The sequence below is a fragment of the Leptonychotes weddellii genome, chromosome 8 (assembly GCF_054177405.1).
Source record: "Leptonychotes weddellii isolate Sample4059 chromosome 8, ASM5417740v2, whole genome shotgun sequence".
Taxonomy (NCBI): Eukaryota; Metazoa; Chordata; class Mammalia; order Carnivora; family Phocidae; genus Leptonychotes; species Leptonychotes weddellii.
The window spans coordinates 82,466,625-82,479,397 of NC_138376.1; the positions used below are offsets into that span (position 1 = coordinate 82,466,625).

A 12,773-nucleotide genomic window follows, 5' to 3' on the forward strand; every position below is an offset into this window, starting at 1 on the left:
TGCGGCCTTAAATTAGTGGAGGAGGGAACCATAAGAGAACAAAATGGCCCCCCAAGTGATTAATTACCCTTAGAGAGCCAGGGAGGTTTGTTTCAAAGTGCAGGGAGAGAGTGCTGTGGTAATAAATTATAAGTGTGAACTTCAGTATAGGAAATAGAATTATAGAAGGGACAACAAAATTTAGGAGTTTGGGGAAAACAACATCATTGAGCTTTACACATGTCCAGCATCTCCTGGATATGAAACCATCTCCCACCTCCTAAATACCAAACTTGGCCATTTACAGTGTTGTCATTGAATTCCAACTTGGGTGGGGGGCATATCATACAAATGTTTGTCTTTTTTTTTATTTTTTAAACCTCCAAAGTTAAGGAGTCCCCCAGCCCCAAAATGAGTCTGATTAACTACCTCTTCTGGGTGCCTAAATTTTGGACCATTTTGTCTCATATTCTGCATTTTCCTTTCTCTCTGCAGAACTCTATCCGGCACAACCTATCACTGCACAGCCGGTTCATGCGGGTCCAGAATGAGGGGACCGGCAAGAGCTCTTGGTGGATCATCAACCCTGATGGGGGAAAGAGCGGGAAGGCACCCCGGCGGCGGGCTGTGTCCATGGACAACAGCAACAAGTATACCAAGAGCCGTGGCCGTGCAGCCAAGAAGAAGGCAGCCCTGCAGACAGCCCCTGAGTCAGCAGATGACAGTCCCTCCCAGCTCACCAAGTGGCCTGGCAGCCCCACGTCACGCAGCAGTGATGAGCTGGATGCGTGGACGGACTTCCGCTCACGCACCAATTCCAATGCCAGCACCGTCAGCGGCCGCCTGTCACCCATCTTGGCGAGCACAGAGTTGGATGACGTCCAGGATGATGATGCACCACTCTCCCCCATGCTCTACAGCAGCTCCGCTAGCCTCTCACCCTCTGTAAGTAAGCCATGCACCGTGGAGCTACCACGGCTGACCGACATGGCAGGCACCATGAATCTGAATGATGGCCTGTCTGACAACCTAATGGATGACCTGCTGGATAACATCACCCTCCCATCATCCCAGCCATCGCCCACTGGAGGGCTCATGCAGCGGAGCTCTAGCTTCCCATATACTACCAAGGGCTCCGGCCTGGGTTCTCCAACTGGCTCCTTTAACAGCACAGTGTTTGGACCCTCGTCTCTGAATTCCCTGCGCCAGTCTCCCATGCAGACCATCCAAGAGAACAAGCCAGCTACCTTCTCTTCCATGTCACACTATGGCAACCAGACACTCCAGGACCTGCTCGCTTCAGACTCACTCAGCCACAGCGATGTCATGATGACCCAGTCAGACCCCTTGATGTCTCAGGCCAGCACTGCTGTGTCCGCCCAGAACTCCCGCCGGAACGTGATGCTTCGAAATGACCCAATGATGTCCTTTGCTGCCCAGCCTAACCAGGGGAGTTTGGTCAATCAGAACTTGCTCCACCACCAGCACCAAACCCAGGGCGCTCTCGGTGGCAGCCGTGCCTTGTCGAATTCTGTCAGCAACATGGGCTTGAGCGACTCCAGCAGCCTTGGGTCAGTTAAACACCAGCAACAGTCTCCTGTCAGCCAGTCTATGCAAACCCTCTCGGACTCTCTCTCAGGCTCCTCCTTGTACTCAACTAGTGCAAACCTTCCCGTCATGGGCCATGAGAAGTTCCCCAGCGACTTGGACCTGGACATGTTCAATGGGAGCTTGGAATGTGACATGGAGTCCATTATCCGTAGCGAACTCATGGATGCTGATGGGTTGGATTTTAATTTTGATTCCCTCATCTCCACACAGAATGTTGTTGGTTTGAACGTGGGGAACTTCACTGGTGCTAAGCAGGCCTCATCTCAGAGCTGGGTGCCAGGCTGAAGGATCACTGAGGAAAGGGGAAGTGGGCAAAGCAGGTCAGTGCCCAATGCTATGGCATTTAATAACAAAGTGGGGATGATGGGGGGGAGGCTGACTTTTATTTACTTTGAACTTTACTCCACATTGAGAAATTGAGAACCACGGAGCAGTGGTACACAGTAACGTGGCTCCCAGCCATTTCATCTCCACGTCAAACAGGGCCATCAGGTGCCCCTCCCCACAATTTGCTGACAGCTCAGGAATTTTACTGCGAGTAAAAAGAACATACACACACTCAGAGATTTCATTCTTCTTTGTATCCAGTCACCCTCGCTTACCCATGACACAGGTCTCCCTACTTGATGGATGGATGAGGATAGAATGGAAGGGGAGGGAGGGGGACCTTAGGTCACACAAACTTCAAGGTTAAGGACCCAACCAGAGGACCTTCTTAGCCTCTCAAGTCCACCATTACCATTGTCGATCTTCGATGTTGTGGTTTCTTCATCTTTTTCCAGTAAAGTAACAATTTGCAGGTACTTCTAATTTAACTGTAGAATATATATTCTGGACTCCTTCATGCATGACTATTTCCACCAAAAGCAAGGTCTGTTAGATTCTTCACCATAGTACTAATTGTCTTTATTGGTTAGTGTTCAGCTTTTATGCATTTAAAAGAGCAAAAGAGTTAAATTGAAAACAGTTTTTATGTGAGAGAGAGAGAGAGCAGTTGCTCATGTGCTTCTTGTTCCCCAAAGTCTAAGTGAGGTCAGGCTCCAAACAGTGACATGGGTTGGGAATGGGAGCAGAGATTTTCTAAATTGTGGCATTTTAATACTGTTGGAACCAGAAAGATCACACATGATGTGATAAGAAAAATACCTTATTAGAATCAGAAATCAAGGGTTCAGTTCCACTTCTGCTACTTTCTGGCTGCTATCAGGAGTGTGTCACTTAGCCTCTGAGCCTCAATTTCCAGTTTTATAAAATGAGAATAATCACCCCCTTGTCACTTCTTGGGGTTATTGTAAGAATCAAATGCACTGAAGTATGTGAAAGTGCTTTGTAAAACTGCAGTGGGCTGAAATATGTATAGTGTAATTAGGTAAACATAACTGACTGACAGATGAGTAAGCAGGGAGCCCAGAGAGGTTAAGTAGTTTGCCAGAGGTCACACAGCTGGACCCAGAATCCGTATTTCTTGAATGTCTTGAACTGTGATAGTTTTCCCTAATTTTCTCTAGGTAGAAAAAAATAGGAAGCGCTCTGAACTGGAGCCAGTGGAGCAGATAATACACAGGCTTGCCCTGAAACTCTCCTTAAGAAGTAAGGTGAGCACTGGGTATTCTGACAGGTTCGTACCCCCAGACCCTACCCATGTTCAAAGACTCTGTTCTGTGCCCCAGCTCCTCTTTTAAAAACATCTCGGCAAGCCTCTTACACCCTTCTTTAAATGGTGTAAAGGGGAAATGGGATTCAAAGCCATTAAAACCTGAGCCTTGTTTAACCCTCTGCCCCTGGGAAGGAATTACAAGGGTCTCCTATGGTGAGCTCAGTGCAGTTCACGGGGTAGTTGTAGAAAGGGGAATGTCAAGAGTGTTGTGATGCTAAAGCTTCTCAGCTTTCCCAGGCATAAGCAGGCCCCTAATGGAACTCAGACATCTGTTTTCAGTCATTTAATAGCCCTTGAGATGGTAAAAAGACTGTAATGGAAGCTAAATAGAGTGACATGCTTGCATGCCAGCCAGTTCAGTCCCATACCAGAACTCAGACTGGTGAAGACTGGCCTTGAGAAATATACATATTTGGCTTTTAGAAGAATAAACAGTTTGTCTTCCTTTAAGAAGTGGAATGTGATTGTGGCTTCTAATGACCCAAGTAAGTTTTAATTTTGGTGTAGTTGTAAGGAGGCTACTTTCTAATTCATTGAGAAGAGGTAGTTCAGAAGGAAACATACTATCAATTCTTACCTACTTTTTCAATGTAGTTCAATAGCAGACCTTTCTTGTGTATGTATACTTCTGAAAGATTATATAAAAATATTTTGAGGGAGGGGGCGCCTGGGTGGCTCAGTCGTTAAGCATCTGCCTTCGGCTCAGGTCATGATCCCAGGGTCCTGGGATCGAGTCCCACATTGGGCTCCCTGCTCGGCAGGAAGCCTGCTTCTCGCTCTCCCACTCACCCTGCTTGTGTTCCTGCTCTCGCTATCTCACTCTCTGTCAAATAAATAAATAAAATCTTTAAAAAAAAAAATATTTTGAGGGAGATGTAAATACATTTTAAGGCATATTTAATGAATTATTATTTGGATGATAACTACTTTTGGGATAATGCATTTTATTATTATGCCCTAATGTTCTCAGAACATTTTGGGGAGATTGTTTTGAGAAGATATTTCTTCATTTAAGAATGAAAAGTCACCAAAATTTCCTGAAGGTAAGTAAACCAGCTCAGTGTGATCAGAGCAAGAGAAGAAACATCCTAAAGACGACAGGGGCTTTGAGGGAGTCTGGTGTCTGAGTTTAGGATTTCCATATTGCTTTGGAATGAATTACTCCTCTAACCAGCCAGGAGCACAAATGTCCTGAAGTATATTCTTTACTTTTAAACTTGTGACTCTCCCAAATTTGCAAAACCGGCCTGAGGTCACCACCTCAGACCTCCCTTCTCCCAAATTAAGCACCCCAGCTTCCCAAGACATTTTTGGTTTGGCTTTTTTTTTTTTTTAACTAGTAGTCATGGTATTCTCCAGACTCCCTTCCTGGCCTAACAGAAGGTCATGTGACCCTAAATTAGAGCCCTCTGGTTATGGAGTTAATGGAGCAGCTCTGTCCAGTTGACAGACAGTCTTGCTAGAGAGCTGTGGAGAGGTGCTCTTCTGGAGGGCTGGGTGTTTCACACACGTCATTCATCTTAGACCATGTGTAAAATCCTTTGACCTATCTGGAAAAGAAAAAAAAATAACCATACCTTTTTATGAGTGCCAGCTACTGGGGTGTGAAGGGCACTGTCTTCTCTCCTACAGCCTGGTGCACATACTTGCAAGTTGGCAGCAGAGATGTGAGCTGGTGTGGTTGCAAGGCCAAGCTCCCAGCAAGCCCTCCTGTGTCTGATGTGTGTCTCCTCAGCGGGTGGGCAGCCTCAGTCTCACTGTTGTTTTGAGGTCAAAAGATGCCTAAGTTCACAAGCTCTTTCATTCATCTTCATCTTTTTGGCATTTGGAGACCCCATTAGGGAGCAGCCCTGTATTTAGTTTTAAACTACTTTGCGATAAAGATTGGAAGACATCAACCAGAAAAGGCCCAGCTGGAGAGCGGAGGTATAGTTCTCTCCCTGCTTCTGCACATCACCAGTGAGTCTCTCACAATAGTAGGCTTCTCATCTGTCAGATGAGGATAGAATTATAGTTTCAAAAGTGCATAGTAGATGTAATTTTAAACCCGAAACCTAACATTCTGTCTGTGAAGTGGCCCTAGTAAGAGATACGTGATGGTACAGAATTATAAAGAAACAGTGGTGTACTAGTGTGGGAACGTCAGGATCTAGTGTTGGAGGCCATTTATGTTATGGAGTTTATGTTTAGGCTGCTTTCCAAAAGGAGCAACTTTCCAAAGGAGCAACTTCTGATATCTGAATGCTCTGATTCTGTCATGTATTCATGCTGGGGAATAGGACTAATTCTAACCAAATACAGGCAATGTAGGCTATTTGTATCATGTTTTTTTCTTGTTGTAGATATTTCTGTGTTACGCAATGTAACGTATGATAAGTATGAATCTGTAAGTATTGCATGGAGAATATACTGTTACTTGCACTTGGGGCTGTAGTCTTAGTCTGTGGTTACAATATGCCCGTCTCAAGAATTCTGCATTTGCAGGGATCTTTATTCTTACCTTAAAAAAGCCTGAAGTCTGAACTGTCATTCATTGAGAATGGCTGTCCGGATCTTTTTAGTGTTGACAACAGTAAAGGAAAATTGACAACAGCTGTGAAGGGGTTTTCTATGCAGAGGCTGGTACACTCCTTACACACATTCTTTTCCCTAGAAAGCAGTGATATCCAGCACTGAGGCTGCTCCTCTGGGGCACAGGGACAGAGCCTGAGTGACTCTCACTTCAAGCAGTTGCATTTATAAATGGCTTTCTGCAAGGTCTCTTTGGCCACAGAGCTTATATGGAGCATGAATAAATGGGGTGAAAATCACCTGAATTACTACTGGGAATTCTTGTAAACTTTAAGCTTCGTTTAAATGCTTCTTTTTCCAGGGTTCATAATGCTCAATATTCAGCATCTCATAAATAACATTTTCTCAAGTAAAGTCTTCCCCCAGGTGCCACCTGTGCTTCTCACAGTCTTCCCTTTCTTTATAGAGATGGGAGAAAGGGGCTTGTCGGGATCTACCTCTGTGCTGTCAGTGGAGAGATGGGCCAGGGTTCTGCCTTGTTCCTGGGGCAGATAGAAGGATGTTTGCTGACTGCTTGCTTTTCCCGACTTGGTGATGCATGTTTTAACACTGGATTTTCATTCCAAGTGGAGATTCCCCACCTTATAAGAGACATCATCCACTTCACCCTGGTTTTGTGGATGTGTTCATTTGATGTAAAAACATTGCTTTCCCCCATCTTCCAGATTGTTTTGAAGTTTAAAGTTCCAAAAACTAAAATGAATTAAAATTTTTTGAAAATTAGTGTGACACTTCTGATATTTAGAGGTCCCATAAGTGTTTCTCAGTGTTCCACAGAATACTAGATCCTCAAGGTATTATGGGTATTAAGTAGAAAATGCATTCTTTTTTAAATTTTATTTTATGTTAATCACCATACAGTACATCATTAGTTTTTGATATAGTGTTCCATGATTCATTGTTTTGAAAATGCATTCTGTGGTCAAATAAGTTTGAGGAATACCATGTTAAACAAAGTGAAATAGGGTTGTTGCCAGTCGGGCTTCTCAGAGCCTTAAATTTTTTTTTTTTTTTTTATTCATGAGAGACAGAGAGAGAGGCAGAGGGAGAAGCAGGCTCCCAAGGAGCAGAGAGCCCGATGCGGGACTCGATCCCAGGACCCTGGGATCATGACCTGAGCTGAAGGCAGACGCTTAACCATCTGAGCCACCCAGGCGCCCCATCAGAGCCTTAAAATTTAATATATGTTATGAACCTTCTAGTATAAGATTGCAGTATTTCCTAAATTTACTTGATATCTTGAGTCAAATCCTTTTTGATCAAGAAACCATAGGACCCATGTTCTAAGGAAACCCCTAAAGACATGAACCAGCCACCCACTTCAGCTCGCTGTCACTGGGGTTCTGCTCTGGTGGGAACCGTAGGTTTAAAAAGCCTGCCCTACAACCCACTCCAAGTTAAGTATCATCTGTGTGGTAGGGCAGAGGAGCTGTGGGATTCTGTAGCAGAAGGCTGCCATTTTCATGGCTATGTGTCAGAGTTAAGTCACTCATCTCCCTCAGTCTCAGTTTACTTATCTGTGAAATGGGGTTAAAATGGAGACCTACCCCACAGAGCTCTTATATGGGTTAATGTCCTTTGGCTACTTTTAAAGAGCTACTTAATGTTTATTGTTACTGACAGTGGCTCCAGAGGTTAATACAGAATAAGGGAGGCAGCCAAGCCAATCTTACACTGTTGGCAGAAAGAACAAGTGCTTTCCTCAATAAACTAGAATGAGTCTGGTTTCTTTTTATTAAAAAGGTATAGCAGTTGGCTATTGTGTGAAACTTTGGATGCCCCCTAGAAGTCCTGCCTACCAATTTGGAGGTACCCATGAGAGAAACTATTGTTTCACGAACAGGGAACTTCTGACATAGATGGAATGAGGAGATTTGTGTGTGGTACCCAGAGTATTCCCTTAGCATCTTTAAAGGATTGTCTGAGAAGTCCTAGCTGTCTGGCTTCAGCTTTCCTTGGGGTGTCTGTCAGTATCCAAAAGGCTGGTAGCACTTTGCGGAGGGAACAGCCTCCCCCTGCCCCTTCTCTGCTCCCTTTTAGTGTAGCCTCTTCCTGCTGGTAGGGAGCCTAGAAATCCGATCTTCCCCTTCTCACTGCCAGCCCATCCCAAGCCACAGAAATAAAGCAGAGAAATAAAGAGCTGTTCCAGCCCTCCTAGGGCTCTCTTGAGAGCTGAAAGTTGCCACACAATAAATAGTTTGATGTTGGCAGTGGTCTGGCCATGGACACCCCCACCCCTGGGGCCGGTGGTTTACCCCCTTATTGGCTAATGTGACACAGTTTGGGAATCAGAAAATGTGGTCACTGTGCCCTTAAGATCTCTTCCAACTGTAAGTTCAGTGAAAACCCAGAGAAAATGGGCTGTTCTTCTCCAGGAGCTTTCCTCCCAAAGAAGCAGGACCAGCCTTAGAACTGAAACAGTCCACTTCCTGAAGAACTGCGTGCTTGGGTGCAGGTCTTGTGCTTTGCTTTTCTTCCCCAGTAATAGATGTGGACCGTACTCTATAATTCTAGATTTCCTGTTCTTTTTAATAACCTCTTTTTGGCTAAAATCTATGATATTCATTTATTAAACGAGAATTACTTAGTCATGGAAACCTCAGAAGGTAATCCCAGTGTTTCCGGAGGATAAAACGTTAATTGCCGGTCTTGGTTTGATTGAAGGTTTGCGTATCAGGATGTCTTCTCTCTCCCTCCTCCCCTCCCCTTCTTCCTCTGTCTCTTTCTCTCTGATGAAAGAAGTCTGGATCATAAGATTTCCTTTCTTTTTTTTTTTTTTAAAGTATTCATGTCTGTGTGGACTGTTTGACTCCTTAAGGAAATTTAATGGCCAAGAAGAGAAGGCCAGAGGTTATGAGGTTGAAATTTTAAATTAATTTCCAGTGGGTCTCCATGTATACGTTGCCACTGTAATTAATTGGAACTTCCATTGGTCATTTGTATGTTCAGAAATGATCAGAAAGCAATACAGCCCAACATACCTACAGATACGGTAGAAGGTGTCCCTTACGCCTGCTGCCTGAATGCCTCAAGCCAAAGCACTCTCTGTCCAGCTCGTTCGGTTCAGGTCGCCTGCTGGCTGGGGTAGGGAGCCCCATGGAAGGGAGCTCCATGCGCTTAACCAGGCTGAGCAGGGACATGAGGGCCTCCCATACCTCACTCCTGGAGTCTACACTCCTGGCCAGGCTGCTTAGGGCGGTCCTTTGTCAATCTTGGAGCCACCCCTGAGACCCTCCTTTCAGTTCCCTTCTTGGTTTCCTTCTTCTGCTGCCCTGGTAGAATTGTTGCTTCTTGGCCACCACCTGTGTCACCTGCATGTCCTGGTCATACCTTACAGGTGGATGAGTGGTTTGGTCTATTTGTGGCACTAAAACAGCTGTTTTTGTGTTTTCAATTTCAGAATCACTTGTGGGAAAATTAGATGGTCTTCAAAACCCTGTATATCTAAAGCAGGAAAAGAAGACTTTGGAGACCCTTTTCTTCTGTAGCTGCTGGTTGTGGAGCCCTTAGATGGGCTGGCACACTAGACCTACACTTGCAGTCCCAAGTCCCAGGGATGCAGTGCGTCCCCAGCCTGAGGAGGTGACTGCACGCTTGCGATCATCTCCTCCCCCCGCCAGTAAATGCAGTGAAGAGTCACACAGGCAAACATAAACATGTGATATTCGGGTCACGGTTTATGGCTCTACACATTTCTTCCCGTACAGTTCCCTCTTGTTTGTAAGTGGTGAATCACTAAAGCAGTGATAGCAATCTGAGAGTTAGAGTAGCAAGACTGTTCATTTTGGTCCTTGTGATAAAGGATGTGTATGGTAGGATATACAGAAAAGATGGGAGAAGGTAAATATTAAATACTGCTTTAAATTTTTAAATTAATTTTTAAAAATCTTATTAGTTGAGGGGCACCTGGGTGGCTCATTCAGTTGAGCATCTGACTCTTGATTTTGGGTCAGGTCATGAGCTCAGGGTTGTGAGACCGAGCCCTGCGTCAGGCTCCGAGCTCAGAGGGGAGTTGGCTTGAGATTTCTCTCCTTCTCTTTTCTGCCTCCCCCCCACCCACCCGCCCACTCCCGCGTCTCTCAAATAAACCTTTAAAAAGGCATCTGTGCCTATGGACTACATTTCCTAGAAACTTGACTTTCCTTTACTGAGGCTCCTCAAACTGAATACAGATTTGGCTTCCAGCCGGCCAAAACCTCCATACCTATCCTGTTTCCCTCATAAACTATTCAGTATCTAAAGTGACAGCATTTGTCAAAATGTATTTTTATAGAGCTGCACCACCTCATTCCCCTTCTCTGGCAGTCCTGGAGGATGGCACTGTTGGGCCAGCATTGCAGGCCGAGAGCTAGATTTTCATCTGTCAGGCGCCTGCTGCCACCGTGACCACCGGGCTGGCTTTCCGGTGCTTCCGTAAGTCTTTGTCTCCCGTTCCAACCTGGGAGATACTGAAAAATTACCAAATTGAGCTGAAGTGGTGTACCCATTAGGTGTTTTCTCGAGCTGTTCCGTGTTTTGGCTGTGAAGGTGGACTCCAAGGGAACTGCCGCCATTTTGGCTCTCCAGAATTAGATCCACAGAAACGCCGTTTTTCCTGGGGTGACACCAGCTCCAAAAGCCTAGGTGGATGGTGGCAAATGGTTGTGGCTCATGATGGATTGGGTGTCCCGGAGATCCCTCTGGGAGCAAAGCAGAGATGGTGGCAGGCAGGCATTTCTTTGCTCTCTCCTCAGGGGTGGAAACATTCATAGTCTGAAGCCCACACCTGTTCTCTGAACTCCACATGAGGTTTCCCTGTCAGATCGAGTGAACATTGATTCATTTCCTTTTCTGTCCTAAATGTTCCATATTTAGTCCCCAGCTTGTCCTGGGGATTGCAGGTTTGGCCTAAATTATCTTTATGTTTAAAGAGTAAGGAAAATAGGTGTTTCACTTTAATTTTGTGTTTCAGGCAGTCGTCTTCCAAACATCTTTTGTTTTAGCTAGGAAAGCAGTGGATAACCTTCATGGATTTGTGGATGTGAGAGTTTCATGCTACTGGCTTGTTTTCCTTCTGTGTCATATTTGGTATTAGGGTCCTATTCCTTTCCTCTGTGCCAAGAAGATAAAAACACTGCTGAGAAATCCACGTTTGTCACAGTGGAGTTAAGTTGTGGGAGGACAGCAGTAGGAACTTTTATGTTTTATTCCCAGATTAAAGTTGATTGAGGTTGTTATGTTTTGTGTAGAGTTTCTTGGAGGCGTTGCCCTTTCTTAGAACATCATGTGATTTAGTGGTGATAATTAGGCAGAAACTTGTCTTCCCTACAGATGCCAAGATTATAGAGGGACTTACTCTCACCAGAGACCAGATGACAGCATCCATAGATATTTTTAGAATAGGTCTCATCATTTGGCTTCCCCATTTCATTTTCCTTGTATCAACAGTCTGATTTCAAACTTATTTATTGGGCACAGGGGGGGAAGAGAGGGGACCTTCTCCCCATTAATGAAAGTCACTGATGGGACAGGACATTTTTTTTTTCAGGGCACTTTCATATTTATTGTTAGTTGGCCTATTGCCTAGTAACTGCAAAGTGATAACTATAATTCCCTTCAGCTGTATGCTTCCTTTTCCTTCCAAATGTTTTGCTTAAATCTGATGTGTTTTTAAACTTAGAATCAGCATCAGCATACTTAAACATCTTATTTTAAACAATGTTAAGAATGGGGGAGCTTCATTGAAACCCACCACACCTGTACCCAACCTAAGTATCATTAAATTCCCAGCTCAGTAGCTGGTGTCATCATGTAAAGTGCTCCCTCTATTCTTGCCGTCATTGATGGAGTCAGATAAACATTTGCAAACAGTGAGTCACCAAAGAATGGCTAAAAATCTAAGGCAGATAAGGAGCTGTGTTCTTTGTGACTCTTTTTAATCATAAGGTCTTCCTAGTGAATGGTGATTCTGGTGTTTTTTTTTTAAAGATTATTTGACAGAGAGAGACAGCTAGAGAGGGAACACAAGCAGGGGGAGTGGAAGAGGGAGAAGCAGGCTCCTGGCCAAGCAGGGAGCCCGATGCGGGGCTCGATCCCAGGACCCTGGGATCATGACCTGAGCCGAAGGCAGACGCTTAACGACTGAGCCACCCAGGCGCCCCTCTGGTGTTTCTTTTAAAGAAGAATGCTTGTATTTCTCTTCAACATTTATCTGATTTCTTTATATTTTTACAATATTTTATAATGTATTTGCTTTCTATCACAGAGAAAACAGGTTACCTTTCTGTCCTGTGGAGTGGGATTTCCTCATTATATTTGTCCTTGTCAGAGCTGCCTCGGAACCTGGGCCTCTCCTTTCCTGGCTCCCTTCTAAGCACACAAGGTTTCCCTTGCAGGCTGAGAGGCATGGCCTGGGAGACCCCCAGGGAGTGCCGGGACTTAGTGCCACAGGGAGCCCCATGCTCATTCTGCAGAAATGGAAGGAGTCCTGATCAGTGCATCTCTTTTTGAAAGATGATGTTCCCTGAAGATTCTGGGCCTTTTGATGAGGGAATGTTTATTTGGCCTGGGGATTGTTGTTGGCTCAGTGTGGGCCTCCTGCCCCTGGTTTCAGGGCTGATGCCCTGTTCTGCTTAGAATGATGCCACGTGGGGGGTTATAGGTGCCCTCTGCCTCCTTTCCTCTGATGCTGACCCAGCTCCAGCATAGGAGCAGGCTGCATGCTCTGCCTCTGTACTTGGGGAATGAAGTGTGTCACCTTCCCAGTATGCACTGGTTTCCATGGCCGAATAATTAATACCGGAGGGAACCAGGATGGGGTCTGAATTAGGTAGTGCTTTACAGCTTCTCTCTTGGCACCTGGGGAGCATAGTCCTTGATGACTAATCACATAGTAATGTTAGATTGTGGTTTATTAAGTGTTACTGGGAAGGAAAAAACTGAATACCCTTCCAAAGAACCATGTCTGTACCCTTAT

General features: G+C 45.0%; 1 protein-coding gene across 8 annotated transcripts in view; it reads left to right on the forward strand.

The window, feature by feature from the left end:
- Nucleotides 1-12,773, forward strand: part of FOXO3 (forkhead box O3) — a 127,002-nt gene that overhangs the window by 107,412 nt on the left and 6,817 nt on the right. For 6 of the 8 annotated variants that reach the window (XM_081828764.1, XM_081828762.1, XM_081828763.1 and 3 more), the window contains one exon: nt 475-1,910. The exons of 1 other annotated variant lie outside the window; for it this stretch is intronic. In XM_081828764.1, coding sequence (XP_081684890.1) covers nt 475-1,875 — 1,401 coding nt within the window. In that variant the 3' untranslated portion in view covers nt 1,876-1,910. Of the gene's footprint in view, nt 1-474; nt 1,913-12,773 lie in introns of those variants that run through there. One more of the 8 variants, XM_081828765.1, reaches the window with a different exon arrangement.